The 26,790-nt window shown below is 30.6% G+C and overlaps 2 protein-coding genes and 1 long non-coding RNA gene across 8 annotated transcripts in view; 1 reads left to right on the plus strand and 2 right to left on the minus strand.

Annotated features, from left to right (window-relative positions):
• Nucleotides 1–736: 736 nt before the first annotated feature.
• Nucleotides 737–14,147, minus strand: LOC106685683 (protein AATF). The gene is made up of 8 exons (XM_014428494.3): nt 13,994–14,147; nt 13,418–13,895; nt 12,427–12,551; nt 8,741–8,925; nt 8,622–8,662; nt 8,222–8,543; nt 5,519–5,649; nt 737–977 (listed from the first exon to the last, which is right to left on the minus strand). The coding sequence occupies exons 1-8, from the start codon at nt 14,073–14,075 to the stop codon at nt 773–775; spliced, it is 1,569 nt and encodes a 522-aa protein (XP_014283980.1). The 5' UTR covers nt 14,076–14,147; the 3' UTR covers nt 737–772.
• Nucleotides 14,148–17,332: 3,185 nt separating this feature from the next.
• LOC106685686 (uncharacterized) lies at nt 17,333–26,229 on the plus strand. Of its 5 annotated transcripts, none has more exons than XR_010843692.1 (5): nt 17,333–17,509; nt 18,789–19,097; nt 19,167–19,322; nt 21,358–21,815; nt 23,403–26,229. It is a non-coding gene; the product is annotated as an uncharacterized lncRNA (long non-coding RNA). The 5 variants fall into 5 exon arrangements; XR_010843694.1 differs by having other exon boundaries at nt 17,334–17,509; nt 19,190–19,322; XR_010843696.1 differs by having other exon boundaries at nt 17,334–17,509; nt 18,831–19,097.
• The window catches only part of AP-1sigma (AP-1 complex subunit sigma-2), a 24,208-nt gene continuing 18,091 nt past the window's right edge, over nt 20,674–26,790 (minus strand). For both annotated transcript variants that reach the window (XM_067048362.1, XM_014428495.2), the window contains exon 5: nt 20,674–21,683. In XM_067048362.1, the coding sequence (XP_066904463.1) occupies nt 21,639–21,683 (45 nt within the window). In that variant the 3' untranslated portion in view covers nt 20,674–21,638. The remainder of the gene's footprint in view (nt 21,684–26,790) is intronic.

Below are 26,790 nucleotides of genomic sequence, written 5' to 3' on the forward strand. Positions count from 1 at the left end.
GTGATATAGATAATATAACAAGCACTGTTGTTAAGAGGCCTTAAAGTCGACTAACTGTTTTAGACATATTACCCTGCAGATAGCCTTTTGTTATAAACAGCAGTGCAGTTCATTTCTTATTACAAACAGTGTAGTTGAATAACCATATTTACAAAATTATATTTTGCATTATATTAATGTATAATCAATACAATTAAAAGTAATACATTGATTACATTTTTATTTAGTGTGCAATATATTAAGGGGAAAAAAAATTCATTCTTTCAATACAAACAACTAAAATTAATGTGCGGAAACAGTAACACAATTTTAAATTAGCAGGTGAAGCAACAGATAGAAATTTTTTTTAAAAACAACTCCCCAGACAGTAATTTTAAGACATTGCCACTATTATGAGGCTTTTAAAAGTACATTTCAGAGCTCCATTATTTCTCAAACTTAAAGTATGAGAGGAATAAAAACTGACTTTTCAGAACTTGAAAACACTAAATTTTATTTTATAAAACATAATTATAATAAAAATGTTATGAATTATCTAGAACATTCACTTATTCTAAACCTGCAACAAACCACTATAGTTTTCAACTAAAGAACATTAATAATATAATATTTTAAATTATAAATGGTTTGTTTACCCAATACCATGTTAGTCCTCAAAGTAATGGAGAAAAGAATTAATAAATATACTCTATTTGTTTTTAAAGATATACATAGGTATTATATAATTATAGATGCCTTTAATTAAATATAGATATATTTCAATTGCAACATTTTAACCTTTTTGTTTAAGAGCTTGTCCAAAAAGAGATTTGAAAAGTTCATTCTTGGCTTCATCACTCCAAGAAAACGACGGTACAGGTGCCATGAAGTTGACCATTTTATTGTGAACGGTGAACCTTATTTTCCTTCCTTTTGATGCCCTTGTGTCTACTTTCGCCTTCATCCGACTTCTAAGCTTCTGTAACTCCAACCATTGCCTGAAATTGGAATATAATAAGTTAACAAAATACCATTCGAAAGAAACATAGTAGAGGTAGCAAATGATTTCTTTAAACAATAAAATAAAAACTGACTTATCAACCCAATATGGTACAATAGCTAATAAGACAGATATTATGCCAAATGGTATTACATGGTAACATTTATATTTTTAAAATATATGTTATCTATCTCAGGTGATAAGGTTACTTATTCAGCTTATTTACATGTAATTTCAAAAAACTTAATTTATCCTCATTTTCTATCTACCTAGACATGTTACTAGTAATTATATATTTATAAATAGATTGATAATATTTTAAATAGACAAATATTTTTATTACACATTGTACACAGATAATGTTCAAATGGTAGTTTTATTAGCAACATTTTCCAAGAAATAGTGCATGATTAATTGGGTTTTATTTTCAATTTCAGGCACTTTTTAAATATTCCTCTATTAAACTATCTTAAAGTTTCCTGTTCCCGTTTTAAGCTAATATTTCAAAAGTTCTATAGGACCGTCGGGATCTTAGCGGGGCGGGGAAGGATTGCCTTTTTTTGTGTTATGATCTCATCTTGTGAGATTGTGATATGTCGTACATCGACACACCTACTTGCTATAATTGTCTATTTAAAAAGCCAGATAAGTAAGGCCCATGGAGGGTTTCATGCTGTTTTTCAATTTCAGGCGCTTTTTTTTTTTTAAATATTCCTCTATTAAACTATCTTAAAGTTTCCTCTTCCCGTTTTAAGCTAATATTTCAAAAGTGATACAGGACCGTCGCTCCCCGAGGGTCTTAACGTGTTGTAAGTTTGATGCATGAAATAAAAAACTACTTAATTTTCGTGAATTTTTTTTTATCTATTCAAAAAGTTTAAATGATAATATATTATTTTCCTGGACCATACTGAGTGTCAAGGAATATATCATTTTCCTGGACCATACTGAGTGTCAAGGGAGGCAGATGGATTTCTAAGGTTCAGAGTTGGGGATATTGTTTTCGCAATAACTAGTGAAAAACAATATATGATAAAACTATTTACAAATATTAATTATATTTAAATTTGGAACTCGTATATGCTTATGAGTAATGATTATAACTTTTATTTGTTCATATGAATATAAATATGAATAAGTTTTTTTTCTAGATTTAGACAAATAGCGGTTCAACTACAAATCAAAACTACAAATTTGTTAGTTTGCCGACTGCAATTATTGTGACAACTCAAAAGTAGTTTGAGTGGTGCACAAAACTACGGAATACTACAAATGCAAAAAATAGTTGGGTCCCCCTAATTCCAACTATTATAGTAATTGTAATTAAATGGTCTAACTCTACTAACTGAAAATCATAAACATAAACTCTACATGTTCTGATTTGAAAAGTCTTAATAAGGTAATAACAAAGGTGGCTTCTTTCCAAACTAGATAAAAAAAATGAAAACTTACACAAATACAGCAGAATCATGGCTTGTGTAAAATTACCATACACATGCTCAAACTTATTCATCAAAAAGATTGATTGCACATGTTTGAGCATTTTCATTATTACTTATTTATAACCCTAACCTGCCTGTTAATAAGGATGTTCACAGCAGTAGGTTACAACCCATTGCTGCAACGAAAACAATTTAGATAATTTACTTCAGCTGTGCACATAGCTTGCTCTTCTTCAAATTATCCCCTTCTGTCTCGTCTGGAGGCCTTGCTGGTGCACCTTCAGGTCTCAGTCAGGGAGAAGTGAGTTGAGCCAACAGCTTCCTTCCACCCATACACCATGTTCTTGTAATACAGGTAGTTTTCCTTTGACATCAGCAGGGAGATTTCTCTCTGTCAGAATGTAGAGCCGTGTCTCCCTCATCATCCAGGCTCTCGGTGCCTCATAGACAGTATAGGCGAGTACAGCGTAGCATGCTAGGCATCTCCGGCACCCGATAACTTGGGCATAGAGGATCAATGTTCAAGCCATGTGCAGCAAGCTTAGCTCAGAAACCCCGATGCCCTGTGATATCCAGTAGTCAGGGAGGACCCACGTTGATTCTAGGTGTGAACTGATGATCATTAGGTACTCCCTCTCCTAACACCTGTACCACCTCATGAGACACTATTCTGTATGCTCGAGTGACTTGCAGCAAAGCCAACCTCTAAATAGTCGTCAACCTGCTCTTCTCCCTGTGCGAGAGATACTGACTCCACGCAGGGGACACATGTCTCAAGATTTTAAAGACTTAAGTCTTTAAGCAAAAGACCAGGAAACCAGGAAGACTATGATCATAGGACTTCTGACCCAATAGTTTTCTTATATATTCAAATCCAGGTCATAAAAGAGATGAAAACAAGCAAAATAATTATACCATCAAATGATATGATTACAATAAATACATACCTGAGAGTCTGGTAATGAAGATTTGATGTAGTAATTAGAGCAAGGAGTAGCTTTGACATGATAAATACAAATAATGTCAAAGCTACTCCTTGCCCCAATTCATACACCTAATTCTAGAAGGCGTGGAATTCCTTTTTAAATACTTGTTACTCAAAAGTGGTAAAATGAAAATGAGTACAACATTTAAAACTGTAAAAGTAACAGACATAAGTGAATTATAAAGCAAAATGAATTGCTATTGTCATACAAAGATTAACTACTATACTCTTATGAGAACAATAAACATCTATATAATACATTCAAATTAGTGAAAAAATATATTAAAAAAACAATTGACGAAGCTACAAACTTTTTAATAACTATGTTGTAGTAACACATCACTAAATAATTAGCTTGCCACACTAGAGAACTACCTTCAGTCTAGTAATTATGCAATAAGATTCTCTTGTCTGTAAACTAATCCCAGCACACAATATTGTACGCTCTGAAACCTAATTGTTGGCCATACAAAAATGAATAATATAAACAGGCCACAGCTTTTTCATTGAAACCTATTTGTTGCTAGAACATTAGTGGAAAACTTGTTTGAGGCAGGGCATCTGTGATGGATATGTAGTAGAGTCCGGGCCACAGTCAAGCTCAATACAGTGATCTATATACAATACTTAAAGCCATGACATGTCTTTATTAACATTTAAACAAGAACAAACATTTTGGTATAGAGGGTTTACTCTGAAAAATCGGCAGATTTATTTCATACATACACAAATAGAACTGGATTACTGGTAGATTTAAAACCTGCTGATGACTTATCTCCTCTAAAATATCAGTTGGTGTATGGGGCTCATCTGCATCACCTATTAGGGTGATGCAAATGAGAAAAGTCTTAGAGCAAACACTTGGATTGGACTTTGGTCACCTAATTATATGAAACAGAATAAATCGAACATTTATTTATTGTTAAGTTTTGCTATCACTGGATTCTTAAGGATTCATTTCATTGATTTATTTATGAATATTTAAGAAATTTGTATTTTTAAAATAATAATGTTAGCATTAAGTTACGATAATTTAAAGTGACTCTTGACAGAAGGTAAAACACTGTTATGATTAGCATCCCATGGCAACAAATGAGTTGAGGAGGCTGTCATTAGAATTAGAATAGACTTGTGCTTAATTCCTACTTCGAAAATTGTACATTTCATGGCTTTAAAATACAGGGTCAGAACATTCAGTAGGAATGTCCTGATTAAGTCCACAAAATCCTTAGTATCCAATTCTTTCAAATTTTACAGACTTACCACCATCAGAATTTTGAAATAATTTTTATTTTACAATCACTTCTAGCAAAACTATAGTAAGAATTTACAAATCGAATTTAGGATTTGCTACTTCTTTAGAAAAAATTTTTTTTTTACATCTCATTACTCAAAATCCTTAGCTCTTGAGAGTTGGAAAAAGGGATTTATAGTGCTGAGTTATATATGTAGACAATGTTTATTTTGTGTTAAAAGATTGTTTATCGAGGAAAACTTAAGGCTTGATATCATACTACAACCGATAGGAATAGGACAGTAAACATAAATTCCAATCAATCTGGAAAACTATATATAATTTAGAAGAATAACTTCCCATAAAGATGTCTTTTGCAACCATTATAAATAATAAGTACAAGGACAAACCATAAAGCAAATTGAAGTCAACTTAAGATGAGACTGTTTTACCACTTAAGACCTATATTCCACGAGGAGTAAAACCAAAAAAACATCATTTATGCTAAAGTGCTGTAAGTTTTCTTTACATTGTTTTAAATATACTATGCTTATTAAAGACCTGATGACCTTAATGATAACTCAGTGTAAATCCATCAAACATGAAATTTTTTTTTTTAATAATGGGTCATTGTTTTCCCACATAAATATAAGTAAGTTATACACAGACATATTAATTATTAAGTAATTACCCCACAGATATTAATAACTTAATCAGACACACTAGTCACATACTCATCATGCATATATACTCCAAATTTGATGCAAGTGAAACCACGGAAAACAGTCATCACTAAATGTAATTATTAAAGTTTTATTGAATTATCATCACGATTAAAGAAGTATTCTGACAATAAAAAAATAAATAAAATAACTTACTTTCCCCTTTTCGAGAATTCAGATGCATCAGATGTTTTATTTTCAATAAAATCACGTAACAGCTTATGATAAAAATCATCATCATCAAATATTTCTGGATCACATTCTTGAATGTCTCTTGTTTTAGAAGTCTGAAAATGTAGATACATTACTAAAATAACTCTTCAATTAGAACTATTAAATTAATAAACTTAAGTAACATAACTAAAGTGTCCAAGGGACTAAATATCACGTTAATCGTGAAATAAGCTGGTAATTAACTATTCAATAAAATGTCTTGAACACTTTTGTTGTTGCAATCATTTATACTTATAATTTTATGAATTCATGAAACAGTTAATGGACTAAATCTCATTTGAGAACAATAATTAAAAAGGAAAAAAAAATCTGAATGAGTCTCCGATTATCAATGACAGACTTGGTATAACTGAATTGAAGTTCTTGGCATTTTAAGGCTGGTTTGATAAACTGTTAACTAATCTTTAGAAAATTTAATTTCTCAAGAGAATAATGCTGATATAAAGTTATTGTAAGTTACCTCTATTTGAACAACTGGAACAACATGAAAAATTGCGAATTGTTAATAACGCGTTCAGAACATCTGTTGACAGATTCGGTTTTATTTTCTTCCTATTCTTTGTTATCTACATCATTCTATACTTCATGATAAATAATTATGGCAATATATTTTTATATATTTAAATTAGATTTTAATCAATTGAATACATCTTTTTTATTATAGAAAGAGATTTATGTTAACTGTTTTCTAGAACGTGAAAACTAAGGAACTGTGGGAAAAATTGTAAACATTGTTAGTCAAACTAACAAGCTTTTAATTAAAAAGTAGAAACACTTAGTCCAAACAACAATGGAACAATTGTTGGAACTTTAGAAAAAAATCTACAGAAAGACAAGCTTTCAGTTCATAAAAACATTAATCCAAACAGTGGAAAATTGTTTACAATTCCATTGGTGGAATCAATAAAGACTTGTTTCCAACTACTCATGCATTTAAAACTTCCAAGTCAACTTGTTTCATATTTACAAAACAGAGCGTTATAAATGTAAATTAGTAAAAAAATAATTCAGAGTGTTATAAAAGATCAGATTGTTATAAGTAATAAAGTTTCATAGAAAAACCAACCAATGAAAATGAGACTGATCAAAAGAGCATTGTAAAAAGTCAGAAAATCGATTGGACATACTTTGAGTTTATAGTGGACAGATTTAAAAAAATTAAAATCAAGATTCTGATGGAAAATATCACAATTTAAAATAAATAGAAAACCAAAATTATGACGTAGACAATATCTGTATAGGGGATGTTATTAAAATAAACTATATAAACCTTTAGATCCTTAATGTCCACTAACTAGATACAACGAGAAGATAAAAATTAGATACAATTGAAAAAATATAAAATAAATTGACATAGACCGTGGGACTGTCGTGTAGTAATATTCATAAGAATTACATACCAAAGACAAAATAAAAAAAATACAAATTCTACTTATCTTATATTAAGGGACAAAAACCAGGAAGGAATCTTGATAAATACATGATCATTTTACCATCTATGAGGCATGTTCTGAAAGTAAGAGTACTCAATTTTTTGTATTAGAAAAAAAAAATCAGAATATTGAAGGTATATGTTACTTATTTTTCCACGTAATTGCCTTCCAATTCTATGCAGGTTGAAAGTCGTGCACAAGCTTTTTGATGCCCACCTCATAGAACTGTCCTGTCATCTATTTCGTTCACATTTTCATCTGTTCAAAATTTTCCAAACAAGTAAGTCTTCAACAAAGTGAAAAGATGCAAACCTGAAGGAGCCAAGTCAGGGGAGTAAGCAGGGTGGTTCAACACATCCAAACAAATGAGTTAAAAGCACCTTGATAGCAATGGCCATGAGTTGTAAGGAATCATATGATAGCGCACAGCACACACTTATTAAAATTTCTTATTGGCATACTTAACAGAAACAGATACTATGAAAAACATTTTGGCACTGACATGGGCCTCTGGCCCTCATTGCGTTGAGGAGACTCCCCACCACTCTTCAGTGTTGCCAACTTTTGTAAAAAAAATTCATATAACAAAATAGCCCAACGGTAATCTTACTTTCGGAACATACCTCATCTATTAGAAAACAAAGTTTATTCAAGAACAAAACCCATTAATGAAATGAAAAATATTTTATTACTATTATTATAATCACAGAGATCTATAATTTATATTTTTTTAGGTGTAAACCAAGAAAAAAAAAATTGTGTTCATCATGTATAACACACCTTATTCTTTATAGGATACACTGTTACTTAAGTTAGATTGATTTAATTGAATTGTATATACTAAATTATTTTTTTCTCATTCGTTCTCCAACTTGCTCTTGTTAATTATGACACATAATTTACAAAAACTTCTTTGAATTTTTTTTTAAAGTAATGTGTCATGTTCTACTTAAAATGAACATTGCTAAAAGTTGATTAATTTTTTTATTAAAATATTTTTTTTTTAAATTGGGAAGTTATAAAGAAATTTATTTCCAGATCATAAAGTTGAAAATTAAAAAAAAAAAAACTTCGGAAAATTTAAAATATTTCATGAAAACAAAAACAAAAATATAAAAGAGATTAATAGTTATTTTAAGTACCAGTATCAAAGTAAATATATTCAAAATCAAAACTGAAAAGATGAACATACCTCATTTGAAACTTCATCAGGCACTGCTTTACTTTTACCAAGGATTTGATAGTCTGATCTTTTGATTTGTGTCCTTTTCAAAAGTCTTGGGCGGTCTAATAAAATTTCTTCTATTTGTTTTAATGTTGGTTGATCAAATGCTGAAAAATCTGATTTACTCATTCTTCCATAAGATAACTTGGTTTTTTCATTCCATTTCTGAATTACAGTATCCTTAAATGGTTTGAAGTCTTCATGAATTACTTGTAGGAAATCCTCACTTCTTTTTTTCTTTTCTTCTGGTTTTTCATCAGTGGAAAGATCATTTTTTCTTTTCAAATTTCTGAAAAAATTATCCAAATTTAATATCAATAACTCAATAATTCTATGAAAGATTGATGTCAATATGCTTCATGCTTACTTTATTTCTCTATATTCAGGAGCTGCATTCAATGTTACATCCTAAAATACAGAATAAGACATTAAATGCATACATACAGAATAAATCATTATCAAGCCTTTCATTAAAAAATATAATACCTGAAGTTCAAGTAGTCCTTTCATTAAATTGCTTAAAACTGAATAAGTTTCAGATACAATTTCTTCCTCTTCTGCATTTAAATGTTTTTTAAACTCTTTTAAAGCTTCACATTGGTATAACTTATTTGTATTGATTAATCCAGGTTGCAATTTGATTCGACATTCGATTAGTTTTTCCCAAATAGCTGAAATTTACAAACATCCAAGATTAAATTATATATGTTTCCTCAGTAAATACTACCATAATCAGTTCCTTTCAGCAGTATCATCAGTGACCACTCAGTCTAGATCCACGAGATTGTTCAGGGTCAGCAGGATCTATATTTCTTTACCTAGAGCGGATCGTCCATAGAACACACTTCTGGGTGGCTGTTGTACATCTTGGAAGACCATGTGATTATAGCATAAGGGGTAAGGTCGCCACTCCTATGTCCAGTCTGTGTGAGTTCCCTCAAATAGGCTGATGGGTCCCATGAATTGTGGGAAAGGGGGAGTAGAAAAGTGTGGCCACCCATTTTAGGTGATCACTCATCCAACTACTAACCATATAAAAACATCCAACAAGCAACCTCGATGTTGCTTAACTTTGATTACCTATTGCAATTGCCTTAACTCGGCTATCTGACTCCCCTTTATAGCTTATATTTATTCAGATCCCTGTGTTTGTGAACATAAATTTGTAAAATATAAAACTGAAATTGACTATATTGTTTGTAATATATATTTAAAAGAATGTGGGGTGTTAATTGGATAATTTCATATTAAACTCATAATACATAAAGAGAAGAGGGTTAGAGTTACAGTCAGAAAAGAAACAAATGATAAATAAACTATAATACTGCTTCATTGTGTGGTTTCATTATGGTTGAAAAGACTTTCTTCCCTACTTTTACTACACCTAAAAATTAATTTAAATACATTTGTATGTTTTCCAGTAAGATGATAGTTTATATTAATAAGAAATGAAAATCATTCATTTTGTGGAAACACTTTTTTTTTTTTTTTTTTACTATGTATTTGTAAGATGATTTGAAGTAATTTTTTTATGTTTTACTTTTACCTACCTAAATATACATATATTTTTTTTTTTACCATCTGACACATGGGAGGTTGGGAGAGAGGCCCTATCTATAGGTTACCACCCTATTACAACTATGGTCATCTACTGATACATTGACTTTGTATACACTAAGGGGAAGAATTGCAATCGTGTAAAATTTGTAATTTGAGTTTTGGACAGAAATAGATGTTTTATCAATCGTTTGAATTCCTTTAATTTATATGAAGAGCTTCCATTGAATATGACCAGCCATATTTCTGATATTTTTATTTTAAGAGGCCTCCTGAGTTCTGATGGAGTAAGAACAGCGGTGCCTCGGAGAGGGTGAGTGTCTCTCTTTCAGCTTTTTCTGTTAAAATAATATGGAAACATAATTTATGGCCAGTTTTTGTATCCTAAATAATAAGGGAAATAGCCTCTACTTTAGAGCAAATGCTGAGAATGGGACTGGTTCTCAATGCAATGGTTGCAATCAGGATTCTGGTATGATGTACTGAATTGAGTTTAGCAAGGTTTCAGCAATAGCTGAGCCATACACAAAAGACCTGTAAATCCAGCTGAGCACAAACCTATGTCCTACAGGGTTTTAACATGGTGGAACAGTAAGAAACCGGAGAATATTTATTTGGTTGTGGCTAACCTTAATGATGTAATGTGTGGTTCCCAACCTAATTTATGATCAAACATAAGGTTTAGAAATTTGTAGTGATTAATATAAGAAATCAATAAATTTCCCAGGTTTAGCTCGGGAGAGAAAGGGCATTATTCTCAGCATTCTCTTTCAATTAAAGTGCTGACTAAGGTTTTCTCTGTGGAATTTTGTAAACCTATAGATGAGGACCAGTGATTAATTCTGTTGATAGCTTTTTATAACTTATTTTGAACAATAGTATTGATCTTTTCAGACCTATAAACAATCGCCAAGTCATCTTCAAACAGTAAAGATTTGACGCCTCTTGGTAAGTTAAGCCCTAGACCGTTCATCACACAACACTGAGTGACACCATTGAGATAGGGATAGATCACTTTCATTATTAATAAGAAAATTTTATATGAAGCGATAAATTGGTCCACTGATTCCCATCAGAGTTAATTTCTTATGGATGGCTAGATGGCTTATACTATTGAATGCCATATTCATACCAAATATAATGCATTCGTTTGTTGTCTATTGATAAAACCATATATGACTTCTGTCTCTAATGTGACAATATGATCTGTTGTGGGTCGTTCTTTAAGAAATCCAGACTGACAAAGCTTGAATTGGCTGTTATTTTCTATTATCCACTTCAGTATCTTTTTTACCACCCATTATATGATTTTACTTAGACAACTAGTTAGAAAAATGGGGTGGTAACTGTTAGGTTATCATTTATCTTTCCCCTTTTTTAAAATTCAGATTACCCTCGAATCTCACCAGGTGATTGTGAATTCCCTAATGAACCATATACAGTTGTAGAAACCAAGGGGCTGATTTATAGGGCTAAGTGGAAGATTTTTCATAATGTCCTAGTAGATGTTATTTAGGCCAGGTTAAGATCCTTTGATGGCATTTAAACATCTACAAGTTTCCACATCATAAATGGAGGTTATATAGTAAACTTGTCTCACAACCATTATTTTGAAGTCCTATTTCTTTCGATTTAGCATTGGTACCATGATTTACAATGTTTTTAAAAGAAATTTAGGATAGAAAATTTGCAAATTCATTAGAAATAGATTCTGAAATGTCTGATGATTGTCCATTAACTAATATAGTGCAACAGGTGTAAGAGAGATTTTTTAAGATTTTATGGACTATATTCCATACATCAGTTGATGTCATTGATGCTGTAGTAGAACCTAAAAGCGTTAGCTGCTAGCATGACAGTATTTATAATAACTTCGCTTCCATCTTCAATACTCAATTCTCTTAGAGGAATGGGAGGCGAAGAAGCCAGGGTGTAAAGGGGGAGACCAATAAGCCCTATCTAACATCTATCCGGGTTTAATTCAAAATGAAGAATTTATATTTGAAAGTTTTATAAGAATTGAAAAATGGTCACTTCGGTAAAACTCCAGAGAACAGTTCATTCTATACCACTATAGAGCCTCGAACAGCCAAGAGAAAAAGATCAATTTAATTTTTTATCATTCTGCCTCACTAAGTTTGTGTCTTACAACCCCCATAAGGAGTTATTGCCCATTAAGATCTCCAATGAACAGAAGTGGGTGGAGTAGCTGGTTTAACATATCTATCAGATGTTGAGACTCTATTGACCGATCTTGTGGGAGGTAGATGACAGAATAGGGAAATTTAGAGCCTAAGTGGATAGAGACTGCTACAACTTGAAGGTGAGAGCTAATTTGGATTTGTTATGGATAGATGAATTTGTGAATACCAATCATAACTCCTGTGATTAGAGATCAGGTCATCCTTTCGATAAATTTCATTATTTGTAATGATATTGTTCTCATGTGGTGAACAAATAACGAAACAAAGATTGAACTTTAGGAAACTAAAATTTGATGGTTGATGGACAGGTATAGGTATTTCAGACTTTAAACTTGACTTAAATTTAAATAGAGCAGGATAAATAATTAACCTTTAAATTTGTAGGTCACAATACAAGAATATAATACTTACTCAACTGATTACGAATCGACCTTCCTTTTTCAATGTCACTTTTAATGTCTCTTGCTTGTGCTGAGAAGATGTTAATACCTTTTGAGTCATCTTCTGATTCTTCCTCTTCCTCTTCTTCATCAGAACTGAAAAGATAAAAAGTATTAATAAAAGAAGAATTATAGAAAAATATTTCTCAAAGGTAAAAATTATGTACATGCAGAAGTTCAACTCTGCAGCTGAATTTGATAACATTTCTTATAGTTGACTCTAATAAACAGCCTCAAATTTGGTTTAGTAAAATTTCAAAATAGGTTGGACAGGTTAATAAAAAAATTAAATGATAAAATGAATCCTACTAGTCTCACTCAGGGCATTGTACTGTGAGGAAACATGTCACAAAAACCATATTTATCTAAACGCTGCTTAGATTTAATAGTATCATACCTGACAAAAAAAAAAAAAAAAGAAGATTTTTAATGTTATCTTGAATTGGATGTTATCCAAAGATAGTACAGTAAACTGGGGTTACTTTTCCTAATCCTTTCCCAATATACTGTCCTTAAGTTAGTATGATAATCACCAAGTTGCCCCAGTCTACAGAATACATCCAAATCTCTTTTAGTCAGATGATCTAATATTTCAGTAAATCACCAATATAAATTAAAAATTACAACTGGATTATTAAAAAAAAAAAACAGGATCACATAAAATTTAATTTTAAGGGTTGTAATTGCATATTTTAGATACATAAAAGCAGCTTAATCATTTTTACTAGGTCAACAAAAATTAAATAAGAGTTTCACCACCAAATGTCCACTTTTAACAACATTGCTCACGGAAAGATTGATGACTGACTTGGTGAGCTAATAAAAGGAAGATGGTCCTGGTGCGGTAAAAGAAAAACTCAAATAGTAGTAAAAAGATTTGCTATAAGCCAATGTTTTGCCCCATGTTGCAGTGCTTTATCAAGGCTAAAAAATATAATACAATAAAAAATAATATTACTTACACTTTTGAATCCTCAAAGCCCGTAATAGATCCTCCGTAATCACTAGAGTCATCTCCATCCACACTGTCTTCATCATCATCATTATCATTGCTATCAACCTCATCTTCAACGTCAACCTCATCATCATTGCTATCAACCTCATCTTCAACGTCAACCTTATCATCATTGCTATCAACCTCATCTTCAACGTCAACCTCATCATCATTGCTGTCAACCTCATCCTCACTTCCATGAATGTTATCATCTTGATCACTTAAATCTGAGTCTTCCTTATCACTTGCTTCATCATAATCCGATTCATTTGTCGTGGAGAGATGTGGGCTTACTTTTTCTTTTAAAAAACTTTTAAAAACACGTTTTCTGGAAGTGGGTTGTCCAGGATAAGCCACCCGCATATCAGCTTCCACATGTTTTCGTATGGCACCAGGGGATATTTCTTCATTACCTTCATCCTGAATGAAATGCGATTTAGCTATCACTAGAAAAAAAAAAGTAAATTATAAAAAAACATAAAAGGTCCCTGAGCATCATTCAAAGCAAATTATTAAGTATCTCAAAATAATTGACTGCATTTACCTTCCAAATCTTCTTCCTCTGGTTCAATAACATCAGTATCTTTAGGCTTTAAAGCCAACTCAATTTCTTTAATTAAAACCATGGCACTACTATGTCATGCTACAAATATTCTTGAAACCTCGTGGGTTTATTTACATCTAGGTTAGAGAGATATCCCAATGAGCTACAAATAAGACATAGTAAATATGAAACCTTCATAAAACTTGTTTTGACATAAATGGTGACGCACAAAACATCTTATTTTTTGGAGGAAGAAACATTATAACTTGGAAAACAGATTAAATTATAGCATATAAGTCTGCCGACTAAGATTTATTTTAGATAAAGAAACAAAAAAATACTAGTAAATTCTTGACTAATGCCCGGGCCATTTCCTTTTTGTTTAAATGACTCCTAACCAAATAGCCAGATATAATGATAATAATAATAAAGATTTAATGATTTATATAATGATATAAAACCTTTATTTGTTACTAACATCCACCTTAGATATTTGAGCCATAAGGTGAAGAATCACCAACATAGATGAGTTTTAGCATAGAATTCCCGTCTTAGATTATCTAAATCCTGTGATTAGTCCAAGCCTTTGTTAGTATTCAGATAAACACTTTAATGCAAAGAGAATCAGCTGACTGAAAATGGGAAGCTTGATAGCCGTGGCCAGAATGCTAAAGGCTACAACTACTGGAAAATTAGGCCACTTCTGGTTAATACTAATTTTTGAGTGACAGAATATTGGTTGGATGAACATTACTGGATACATTGAAGTCTTAACTGTTTGATTTCTGCTAATCTTGACGTGAGTGTAATTTCAGGGACTCACCAACACTTATAAGGAGGTCTCAGATTCATCTGCGACTAAAACCCATTGGTTTTAATGCAATTCATTAAATATTGACTTCAGCATTCACGCTGATCCTCCATAATCCTCTAATGTTTAGAATGTTCAAATATTGTCTAAGGTGGTTCGTTCTCAAAGCTTCAGCAGAAAGCTTTCATTACCTAACGGAACCATAAAGGTTTACTTCAAGACTGCACAGAAAATAATCGTTACTAAACTTGAATAGGTTTTAAATAAAGGATAAGGAGAAGAATTTTACAAAAAATAAAACTTAATTGGGTACATCTATTTATAAGCATTTCTGGAACTATCAGGTTCAGAATAGCTTACTCTTTTTATAAATAAAAAAAATCTAGTGTGATGTGCGCAACCACCAACTCACTTACCACTCGAACCAAAACATTGTATAGATTGCTTGGGCATTATCTATTTTTGTGATTTTCGAAAAAAAAAATTTAGAAGCCAGGATAGACAAAAATTATGAACAAATAATTTATATTTTGATGTTGCCATAAAGTTCCTATTTTAGAGTTTCTTGAGGTGGTAGTAACAAATCTAAATTTTGCTACAAAGAATCTTGATGATGCTATAAAGTTTATATTTTAGAGTTTCGTGAGGTGGTATCCAAATTTTGTATCTGAAAAGAATATGACAGTTTAACAAATATATGGAAGTCATAATGCAATGAGGGAATAGTCGGTTTATCTCGGTTTTGCCCGTCTGAATCGAACGCCTTTATTTTTCCCTTTAGTTATCCATAAACTTCCTTAATATTTTGTATTTATATATTGTTAAAATAACAATGGATTAAAAACAATAAAAACTGTTAATTAAAAAAAATAATGGTACTTTAGGGAAAGATTTTTTTTTTAAATCGTCATTTAAGCCCTGTCAGACTACTTCAATGAGGATAAGACCTAGATTATATAAAAGACCATTTTGTGGATTATCTCTATTGGAAGTCTGGTGAAAAAAAAGACCATTTTATTTTACACTGATATGGTGAGTTTAATGAAAATCGTTAGAGCCGTTTTCGAGAAAGTATGAAAAATCGATTCTACAAAGTGGTACCTTTTTTTTAACTAAGGGAACCCCAAAAGATGTATTTCCGTTAAAATCTCCTATTCACAATTTTTCATGATCACGATACTTTCCCTTACTATCTATTCCATATAAAAGTGAATGAAATTAAAAAACGAGTGGACAACATTACTCATGAAGTGTGGTACTGTTTTCACTTTAGAAACTAAAAATTTACATTAACAACGAAAAACTTCACTTGAAATATAAATGAGCCAAAAAATGATCTTGGTGAAACCATAAACTGACAAAATCAAGTACTGACCTGGGGTGCAATTTGAGTAATCTTGGTTAACATCTTATTTCAACCATTTAAGCCCTTTGCAGTCTATTTGTTTTATGTTAGAGCAATATGATTTTACAGGCTATGCAGCAAGATGCTCAGCCTTCTATTGCTTTTTTATATTTACCATAATGGTGTTATGACAAAACCACTTTTCACTAAAATGCTTCCACTCTTTATCCAGTGGTCTGAGTAAATGGAGTGCAGAAAATTGCTTCAACAACAGATACTCCTTCATTGATGTCATCTGAAAACCATCTATGTGTCTCTTTCAAACAATTAATTTAGAGATCAATTAAGATAGCCAGCAAGGGTGAAACCATAAAATCATAAGAAAATTCTTAGATCTCAAAAAGTAGGGTTCAAAATTAAAATTAAGCCTGTTCAATAAGTAATAAATACAATATGAACTGGATTTCAGTCATGAAATATGACCTTAGGTTAATAAAGAATAAACAACAAACCGTCTCAAAAGCAGCACTAAGATGTGGACAATGCAATGATAAATAAAACCTAAAATATTAAAAAAGCAGATTTATCACAAGATCTACAGTTCTTGAACATCTTAGACTTTTTCCTGTAAATATCCAAAATATAATACAAAAACGTTTCTCACAATTAGTGCCATCATCATTTGAGAAATACTAGACCTAAAACATTAACTTGAATATATTTATATATTATAATACATAGAAAAGATTGAGAAATATGTTGGTCTGTTTCACCCATTACATCTGTTACACTCCACTAATTTTAGGCTTAACGAAAAAAAAATTGGATTAAATCTAAGGTATGTACAATCTAGCAAGACTCTAAAAATAATTAAACATTGATTCCATTGGGACAAAAAACAATCCTTTCAGGTTTTCCAGGTCAGTCTTTCCAGCAAACAGTATATTTTATGCTGTTAATTTATTACATTTAACAATACATTTTGAAGAGCAATAAATATTAATATTAAATATATTATTGGTTTGACCCAAAGCACATTGTAATAAAAAGAACTAATCAAATAGACATAAAAAAATTAAAATGGTAAAAAAATAGGAATGAACTTGAATTTATTTGCATTAAAAATAGAACTAATAATGGATTATTTACACAGATGACAATACATTAACACTCAATGAACCTTTCTATCAGGAACAGGAAGGGGTTTTCAGCCACAATAACTTCCATCCTGTGATCAAACACACCTGTAAAAAAATGCTCCACAACCATTAGGCTGCTTCACAGATCTTCATGAAATAGTGTTTTCAATCTTATTTAATTTCATTTTTTTGGAATGATATTTGAAGAAACAAACAAACAGGTAAGAAGTTTCTATTTTTTAAAATAACTAAGTACTACATTGGCAACTTGTCAGCACGTTTTTACTCTAAAATTTCATACTTTATAAATTTTTCTTTAAAAAAATTTTTTTAAAAATTATTCTATCAAATCCATTTCCTTGTTTTTGAATAAAATTCCTGAGTCATGACAACTACAATTTTTCAAACAACAAAAAAAATTTTTTTTCTTTAAAAAACTAGTTAATGGTGGTGGTGTGCAAAAATTGATCCAGTAAATCAATTTTATTTAAGAATTGCTGATGATTTTGAGGTAAGATGGAACAAATAATATTCCTAATAAGAAAATGGTTTTTGTTGAGTAAGTTCTATTAATCTAAATGTTTTAGTTTTCCTTTTTGCTGGTCAACAATCACTTAAAAATGCTTTACGGTATTTCAGCTAAACCATTTTTTTTTTTTTTAACTTTACCATATGAATCATTTAACAGTGAGTACCTGATTATATTTTTAAATGTCCAAATGTGAATTGGTTTTGAATAAAAATAAATTAATCAGTATTTATAATTTTTCTTGTTTGCGAGCATCAAATAATAATTCTATCAAATCCATTTCCTTGTTTTTGAATAAAATTCCTGAGTCATGACAACTACAATTTTTCAATCAACAAAATAAATAAATAGTTTATTACTATTTTTTTCTTCCTTTTTTGACCACAACCCTGATCATCTCCTATAGGTACAAATATAATCTCATTCCCATAAAATTAAAGAGATAGAGGAAAACATAAGGAACATTTTTTCAGCTTTAATAAATATTTGGTATATATTTTCTTAATCCCATGTATTGATTATTTATTTAAAAATATCAACATTAATCAGAATATGACCCAAAATTTGTTTGAAAATTTAATGAATGTGCTAGAGCAGTTGCCAGACAACTAATATCAAAATAAACTTTTTTTTTTGGTGATGTAAAGGTTGCCAAGTAATCATTATCAAAACAAACAGGTGATTTTACAACACAAGTTTTTGCTTCTAGCTTACTTTGATCAAGGAGTTAAGATTCGTGTTATTTTATTAATTTTTAAAATTTACCAAAAATAAGATTTAAGGTTAAAGGTTTAGAAGGTTGGCATTTAGTGACATTAAGTAACAATAAATACTTCTCAAGTAATGGTTTACAGTGCCCTTTTCTATTCATTTTAATTTTTCTTTTTTAGAAATTATTCATTCAATGAAATTGATGAAGTAGTTCGTTTAATAATTGGAATAATATTTTCTTTAAGGTTTCTTTTTTTCAGGGGGTCTCTAATTTTCATCTTTCATTTCAAGACCTTTTTTAGAGACTGTCCAGGTTTTCTGAAATCTCTTGGAAAGAAGGACTGATTTATTAGAAAATTAACCCTCAGATTATGATAAATAAAACATAAGAAATGCCAGTCCAGAGGATACAAGTACAACAGTATTTTAATATATCTCATCATTATCTATTAAGATTTACGACCATTACATCTCTCAACATTATTTTTTACATAAAAAAAAAAGAAAGAAATATTTTAATAAGTAACTAGGGATTACAGAAAACTTCATATTATACCTCACTATTACAGGTATTTATAAATCAATTTATAGTGATAAATTCTTTATTTATAAAGAATTAATTATACTGATAAACTCAGATTGGGTACCCATCAAGATGCAGATAAGACAGAGCTGGGAAGCACAGTTTTTGTGACTCTGGTGCCATAGTCATCATCATCAATCGGCACCATAACTCATCACTGGGTTCTGGCCTCCTCAAGTGCAGTTGTCCTCTAGCTTCGGACACAAAACAGGTTTCTCAAATTTTCTTTTACACTGTCAGCCCATGCCCAAGGTACTGCCTTTTTATTTGTGCTATGTCCTTCTCTAACACGTGTCACAGAAACTGTGCAGTCCGGCACTACATTTCTGAGTCTTGATATATGACAGGCACCAAGGTGTTTCATTTATTACCATAAAATGTTAAACTATATTTCACCTAGTTTTCTTCTTACTGATACATTCTTCACAAGCCGAATTTCTTCACTGACTTAGCATTTGGTTAACCAGAACTTGTGTTTACATTGAGATTAGAAGCTATAAGACAGTGTGGAAAAAATTGTTGGTTAGAACTATTTCTTTTTAACATCAATATATTTTAATGCAGGAGGCATTGGGTGGAAAAATATCCCAATTTCATTTTGGTAAAATATTTAACTTTGGAGGATTCGAACTTGTTCATTTGTCTCTCTCAAATACCAGTTAATAATTTATTTGAGAGACTTAGAAAGTAAAACCTTAGAGAATAAATGATTTGAATTTATAAAACAATCATAAATCCACATTGCAACAGTTAAAAAAGTTTTTTCATAACTAATTACAGAGTATTACTAAAATTATGATGCTACTAAGTTTTAGATGGAATTTGGAAGATTTGAATTCCTAAGCTCCCATTGTATATGAGGGATTTTTTTTTTTTAAGGCAATCCATAGCGAAGGTGATGTTTACCTGGTTACCTACAGGTGACCAAACTATTCTAACCATGGTGGGGAGTCAAGTTCTTCATTTGTGGGACTGCCACTCCATGAAAAAGTCAACGCCCCAGGCCGGATTTGAACCGGCCCTGCCCGCAGACCTCAGAACAATAGACCTAGGCCTACGGACGGCCCTATGATGAGAGATTGAGAAGTGAAGTTTAAGTTGATATTTTAAAAAAAATAAAAGGAGAAAAATATTTAATGGCTTAAGTCATTATCTGAAAACTAATTTTCAAAAACTGACATGCTTAAGGATAAACTACTTAACAATTTAGAAGCACCTGTAAAGTTATTAAGTCAGCGATTCATGACATCTGTGCCACAAGATTCTTGAAATATGTTGCCACTGCCTGGCCAAAATGATGATTATTACTTTTTTTAACAATTTTTTAATTGATTGACACTACATTAGATTTCACTGTAGTATCATTTTAATTTATCTTATTATTTAGTAAACTACCAAATTTCTATAATTATTAAAAGAGTACTGTGACAAAGAATCACTAAGTTGATGCCAAAATTTTCTAAAAATTTAATAGCAAGAAAGAAGAAAACAAATAGTAATGAAAAATTTTGGATGAAAACCTCATCCAAATCTCAATGGCAGTGACTTATAGAAATCTCACATAGAAATAAAACTTTTATTTCTAGAAGTTAACAACTTTTTGTAATAAGCTAAGTCAAATAGATAAACAGCCTTCAATTCATTGAAATATAAGCGCTATTCTTTAATACTTATGTTGCAATAAACATTTTAAGTACAGTGCATAAGGTAATACTAAAAATCCATTAGTAATAAAATACACTTATAAAAACTAGTTAATGGGACTGTTTTATATTCTAAATTATATAAAAAGCTTTTTTTTAAACATTTTTATTACATACACAAAATAGGTAAATTCTTAAAGGGTCAAATACTTGCAATTATTTTACTACTTTATTTTATTTTTTAAATAATAAAATCAGTTCTTGACTTATCTTACTTAGGCCAATAACAAGGAAGAAAATTAACATATTTAAGTACATTTCCTAAAATACTGACAAACAAAAATTCTTCCTGTATACAAAGCTATGTTTTCTAAATACTTCAAAGAATTTATCTTTTTTTTTTTTTAATATATAACAGTGCTTAAATAATCTTAAATATACTAACAGACATCAGTGGAAACATTAATAACGTTATAAAACTAGTTTACACTTCTTATTCATTAGATAAAGAAAGCTAACAGTCAAAAAGTTTTTATGTGGTAAAGTCTTTAATTTGATATACATACTAATTAAATAACTTTGGAATGTTTAATTGTTTATCAGGTAAAACCTAAACAATTTATTTAAACAAACACTTAAAAATAAAGAAAGGCACAGCAGAGAAAGAAGGATGGTACAACAAAAATGAAAATATTATGCCATAAGGAAACAGCTAATGAACTAGTAAACATACTTGTTGAGAATGTTAAGTATGTCATTATAAATGGAAATTGGCTGAAAATAGTATGCATAACAGCATGAGGAAAGGTGATGAAGCAATTTACTTATTATTAGTCTATAAGTAATGACTGAAGTCGCAACTTCAACGTATCCAGCTTGGATTGTTATCCAAGACCATGATCTTCGAAAAACCCCTGTGGAGTTTCTTCCTGAAATATTGAAAAAAAAAATTAGGAAATTTTAAATTTAATGAAGACAGGACAATTTTTAAAACCTTAAAAAGATAATATAAAGGAAACAATTTAAAAATATCACAGAAACCAACTGTAACAATAAAAAAGGTATGATGATTTGGTGATAACAGTTAAGCCTTAATAAATGTGAATAATTTATTGTGCATATATAGTAGCATTAGATCCTAATAAAGCAAATGGCATGCTTATATAATTTGAATAATGACAATTAAACAAATGCCAGATTAAATAATATTTTTACAAGGTGGCCAGTGATGGCATATGTTGAAGCTCATTTAGTTTAGGAAAAAATTAATATGTTGACAATAGAAACTAATAATTAAAAGACAGAAAATAAAATGGGATATGACCAGGAAAGGTAGACCACTTAATACAGGGACACAGCCACAAACGTTTATAAACTGAAAAGTACATATTACCCACTGACACAGTTAGTGACTAAACATGGACCTACTGGGCACTACCTGAAAAGATTTGGATAGACACATAAATGTAAATAGGATCAACAGATAGTGCAGGACTTCAAACATTTATTCTATGACTATAGGCTGCTTGAACCGGACAGAGCCAAGTTAATAGGACAAATGGTCATAAATAGACTGTTCTGGTCCGTGATTTAGCACATTTTTTATTTTTGGCTAAAAAGTAACATTATTTCTGAACCAATTTAATTTATTCTCGGTGTTAATTCATATTTAAAAATTGTTTATTTACTTTATTTTATTTGTTTTCTATTGATATGTGTCAAGATATAGTCAAAATGGTCTTATAAGACCATATCGCTGCTTTGCTTTAATCGTGGCATGTCTGACAAAATTTCGTATTTGATGTATTCCATAGATTGTATCGTAGACTGGAGTTAATTTGTGACATCCCTACTAACTTCGAATAGACTGTAGGGCGACACCAGTAAAGGAAATAACCCCAGTCAACTGTACTATCTGTGGAATACATCTAATTCAAAACAAAATTTAAAAAAAAGTTATTTGTCATGTTAGTTGACATCAAAGATGTGTCAATATTAAAACAAAGCAGCGATATATAGAAGCAGATATGTTCTCAAAAAGGTGGTCAAAAACAAAAGCCAATTTTTAAATTAAATTTATGTATCATTACACTTATCACCTATTATTATTTTTTTCAATGAATGAAATCCAGAGTAGAATTAGAAACTATTTATAACCATGCATGTACCAAAAAAATGATACCACATTCTAAATCAGCATCCTCAAAAAAACTGTTAACATACTGTAACCAAAGTTTTATGTTATGATAACTTCAGAATACTGATTGCTCCTATGGCAACTTGTTTAGGTCTAGCTAACTAGCCAAGAAATCCACTACTGTTTCATCAAAATTAGTTGTAAATTAGTATTTAATAGTATATAATTATGTGATTATTTGATCGTATTTAAAAAATATTTTATTTTTACATCCATTCAATAATCCTAGGAATGAAATATTTCACGAAAGAGTGGAATTCTTCTTGAACTTAATATGTAATATGGAATTAATCAACTTAATATGTATGACCATGGGCTGGGGACTGGTAATGAAGTAGGAAATGTGTTTGAAGTGCAATCTGGTGGGCAACAATGGGATACTTAGTCTATGACTTTATTACACCCTGATAATATTGGTCTTGTTATTAATGAAGAAAAAACAAAATTCTAGAAAGTCTCATAAACAGAAAACAGAAAATCCTTGGACCACATTACAATCCTTAATCTCAACTTCAAAACTGCCAAGCCAAGCTTATAAAAAAGAATGACGCAAATTGGGTAATAGAATTATGGCAGTTAACAGAACCTACTTTGTCTCAGTTCCTTTCTAAAACAACAAAAATAGCTCCTTTGAATGGATAGCTCATATGTGATATTAAACATAACAGGTAACCTTAAAATACCAAAGGTAGTAAAAGGTAAGACACAACACGAATTACTTTTTCTGTTTTCACAGTAATGCACTTATTAATTCACTTTTATTTCTGTTTTAGAGGGTTCGGAAAAAAAAAAAAAAAAGATTTAAAAATCCCAATTAATATCAGTAGTTTAACAAAACAAGATCTAAATGGGTCGAGGTGAAGAAGGGTTTGTCATTCATTTAGTGTAATAATAATACCGGTAATGACAAGTGGTGTTGAAACTTGAGTGTTTGTGGATGTAAGTCAGCATTATCCGAAAAAAGATTATGAGAAGAAATTCCTGAGTAAATGAGAATAATTTTCTCTTAAAAGCAATTAGGCTTAGATAGGATGAGGATGGACAGAATGCAAAACTCCGCTTATTCAAGTCTCTTTTCTTACCACAACTGCTTATATGGAATGGAGAGCTGGATTCTGAAATAGAGGCTGTTAAGCCATGTTATTGCTACTGGAATGAAGTTTTTTTAGGAGAAATGTAGAAAAACAGATGGTCCAAAATGATAGGATTAGAGGGTAGATGAATGTACATCCGATCACAGGGATCCTAGAGAAGGACACACAGAGTTGGTATGAACATGACTGCCACTTGGACCATCACTGAGACCTTATAAAAACCATGGAAGGTGTGACCGGTTTAAAGAAGACCAAAAAGGCGAGCAAGAACCTCCTATATCAACAAAATGAAATGAATAAGGGACATAGGGGAAATATCTTGTGAGAAATGAGGAACCTTACCAGCGGCAGAAATGTATATTACCAATGATGTACATTTCTGGTTGATGCAAATGGGTGGAAGAGAAAGAAGAGAAAGGCTTGGACCATAGAGTCAAATCTAAACACTTTTGATGCCATGTGTGTAAGTTAATCAGATCTATAAATAGACTTTTATTAAAAAGATTATTAAATATAGGGAAGGGCCAGGAAACCTACCAGAAGTTTACATACCAAAGAACAAACAAATTTAAGCTCCAACCTGATCTCTCTCAGTGCAATCAACTGTGATTCAGATTAATCTTCGCCAAACAAGGTTTTAGCAGCTGTAGCACAATCATGAAGTAATCAATCTTTTGAACAAGATATCATTTTTGAATATTAAAGATTAGTGCTTTAATAAAGTGGTGTAATTAATTAAATTATATGATTAAGCTATTCCATTTGCTCCACTAAATGATGCAGATTCTATTTTCATCTCTATTCTCCAACCCTCTACTGTGAATATAAGAATGTATAAAAAATTGGCACATGATATGCTAAGGTCTGGCCATCCATAGGCTCTAAATGAGGCCTTAATTATGGAAAATATGAGTTTTTGCATTTTTGTGGCGAATGGGTTTTTGTCCCTAAAGTAGGGGCAAGGTGTCCCAATGTGTCCCTGTAGTAGTGGCATGATTTCCCAGTGGTATGATGAAGCAATCCCATTTCCCGCAGTTACTTTACCCAATTTGAAGAGACAATTTGAAGCTTCCTCTGGGACATGTTGCTCCATTGGGAGCAAAATGGTTAAAAATAAATAAATAAATTATTTTCTGTTTTGTATTTTCAGTTTGAGCAACCAGAGCTGAAATACATGGTTGGAGAAATTGAACACAATTTAAATTAGTGGTTCTGACAGGTGGTCTTGTGAGAGCCTTTAGATGTATGTATTTTACGGTAGGGTACACAACATAGATTTTATAAGGAATCATTGTTACAACTGTTTATTGTTAGTTGAACAAACAGATAAATACATTACAATAATTCATCAAAAAGCACTTTTAAGCAACTTAATTTCTTGAAGGGGGGACCCAAGTTGGAAGTAGGAGTGGTCCACAAATTCTCCGTGTTTGGAACCACTGATTTAAATGAACAAATAAAGTCAAGACTAAAATACGGAAGAAAATAGGCACCATTAAAAAAACAAAACAGAAACATTAACACATAACTATTCTCAAATATTTTTAATAAATTCCTTTTCTAAGAATAAAGATTAAAATCTTTAAATTCTTATCCTTTATATTCAGATCGGCTTGATGAACCGTAGATGTGTATTTTAACAATTAATTGTGTTTCTAATTGTTGAAATCAAGAGGTGTTCCTAAAAATTCATATTGTTTATAGTTATGGATTAATTTTAAACTTGTCAAATCAATAAATTAAATAAAACAAAATAAAATAATAATGTTAGATAAAAAATAAAATAATAAAAAGGGGTAACAGAATAAGATAAAAAAATAATTGGAACTAAAAAAAAAAATGATATTAGAAATAAAATAAATCCATTATTATTTATAATTATAAGTTTCATCTGATAAGCCAATATATTATTTCAATTAGTAAAATTAAAGTGTTAAATTAACAAAAGATGAGAAACAGAAAGCAAAGAAGAGAATGAATCTACAATCTACTTCAATACTACAAACTACAAGCAGGGAGTTGCAACATATAATTTTGACAAAATAAGAAAGCGCTCGGAAAAGCTATTTAAATGAGCTATAGATGAGTTAATATTTATTCTATTATTATTGAGACAAAGGCAGATATAAGTATAAACGAGCGTTTTGTTTTGCCAAAGGGCCTATATGTTGCAAGCCCTCGGAATTATTTCAAAAATAACATACCTATAAGCTGTAATGAGGAACCATCGAGGATCTGTTAAGGCAACATGTAGACCCTTTTCCAACTGACAACACTCAACGCGCGGTTAATAACAGAGGAAAGACTCTTAAGCGTATAATACTTTATAACATTATAAGCATGCTAGGTTCGTGCATATTAAAATTGTGTGCATTTTCTTTCTTTATAGGATATTTTAAGGCCACTATGAAAAATGTTTTTGTTTCTTTTTTTTTCATGTGAAGTTTTTCAAAACAATAAGTTTAAGATTGATGTATAATATATATGTTTGATATTGGTAAAAGATTTAAAGTGGTTTAAATAAAAGCAAACATTGTTACAATTATTTTAAAATTTTTTTATTAAAATGAAACTAGAATATGGACAGAGAGTTTCAATAATCAGATCTTAATAATTGTTTCTATACCAATAATATATTATAATTAATTAATTCTGAATAGTAAATAATATTATATGCTATAACATTTTTTAATATCTTAATCATTTTGGAGATAAAAATTCTTCACATAATTTAAACAAATTTAT

The sequence above is a fragment of the Halyomorpha halys genome, unplaced genomic scaffold (assembly GCF_000696795.3).
Source record: "Halyomorpha halys isolate HHAL.00 unplaced genomic scaffold, Hhal_1.1 Scaffold725.1, whole genome shotgun sequence".
Classification (NCBI taxonomy): Eukaryota; Metazoa; Arthropoda; class Insecta; order Hemiptera; family Pentatomidae; genus Halyomorpha; species Halyomorpha halys.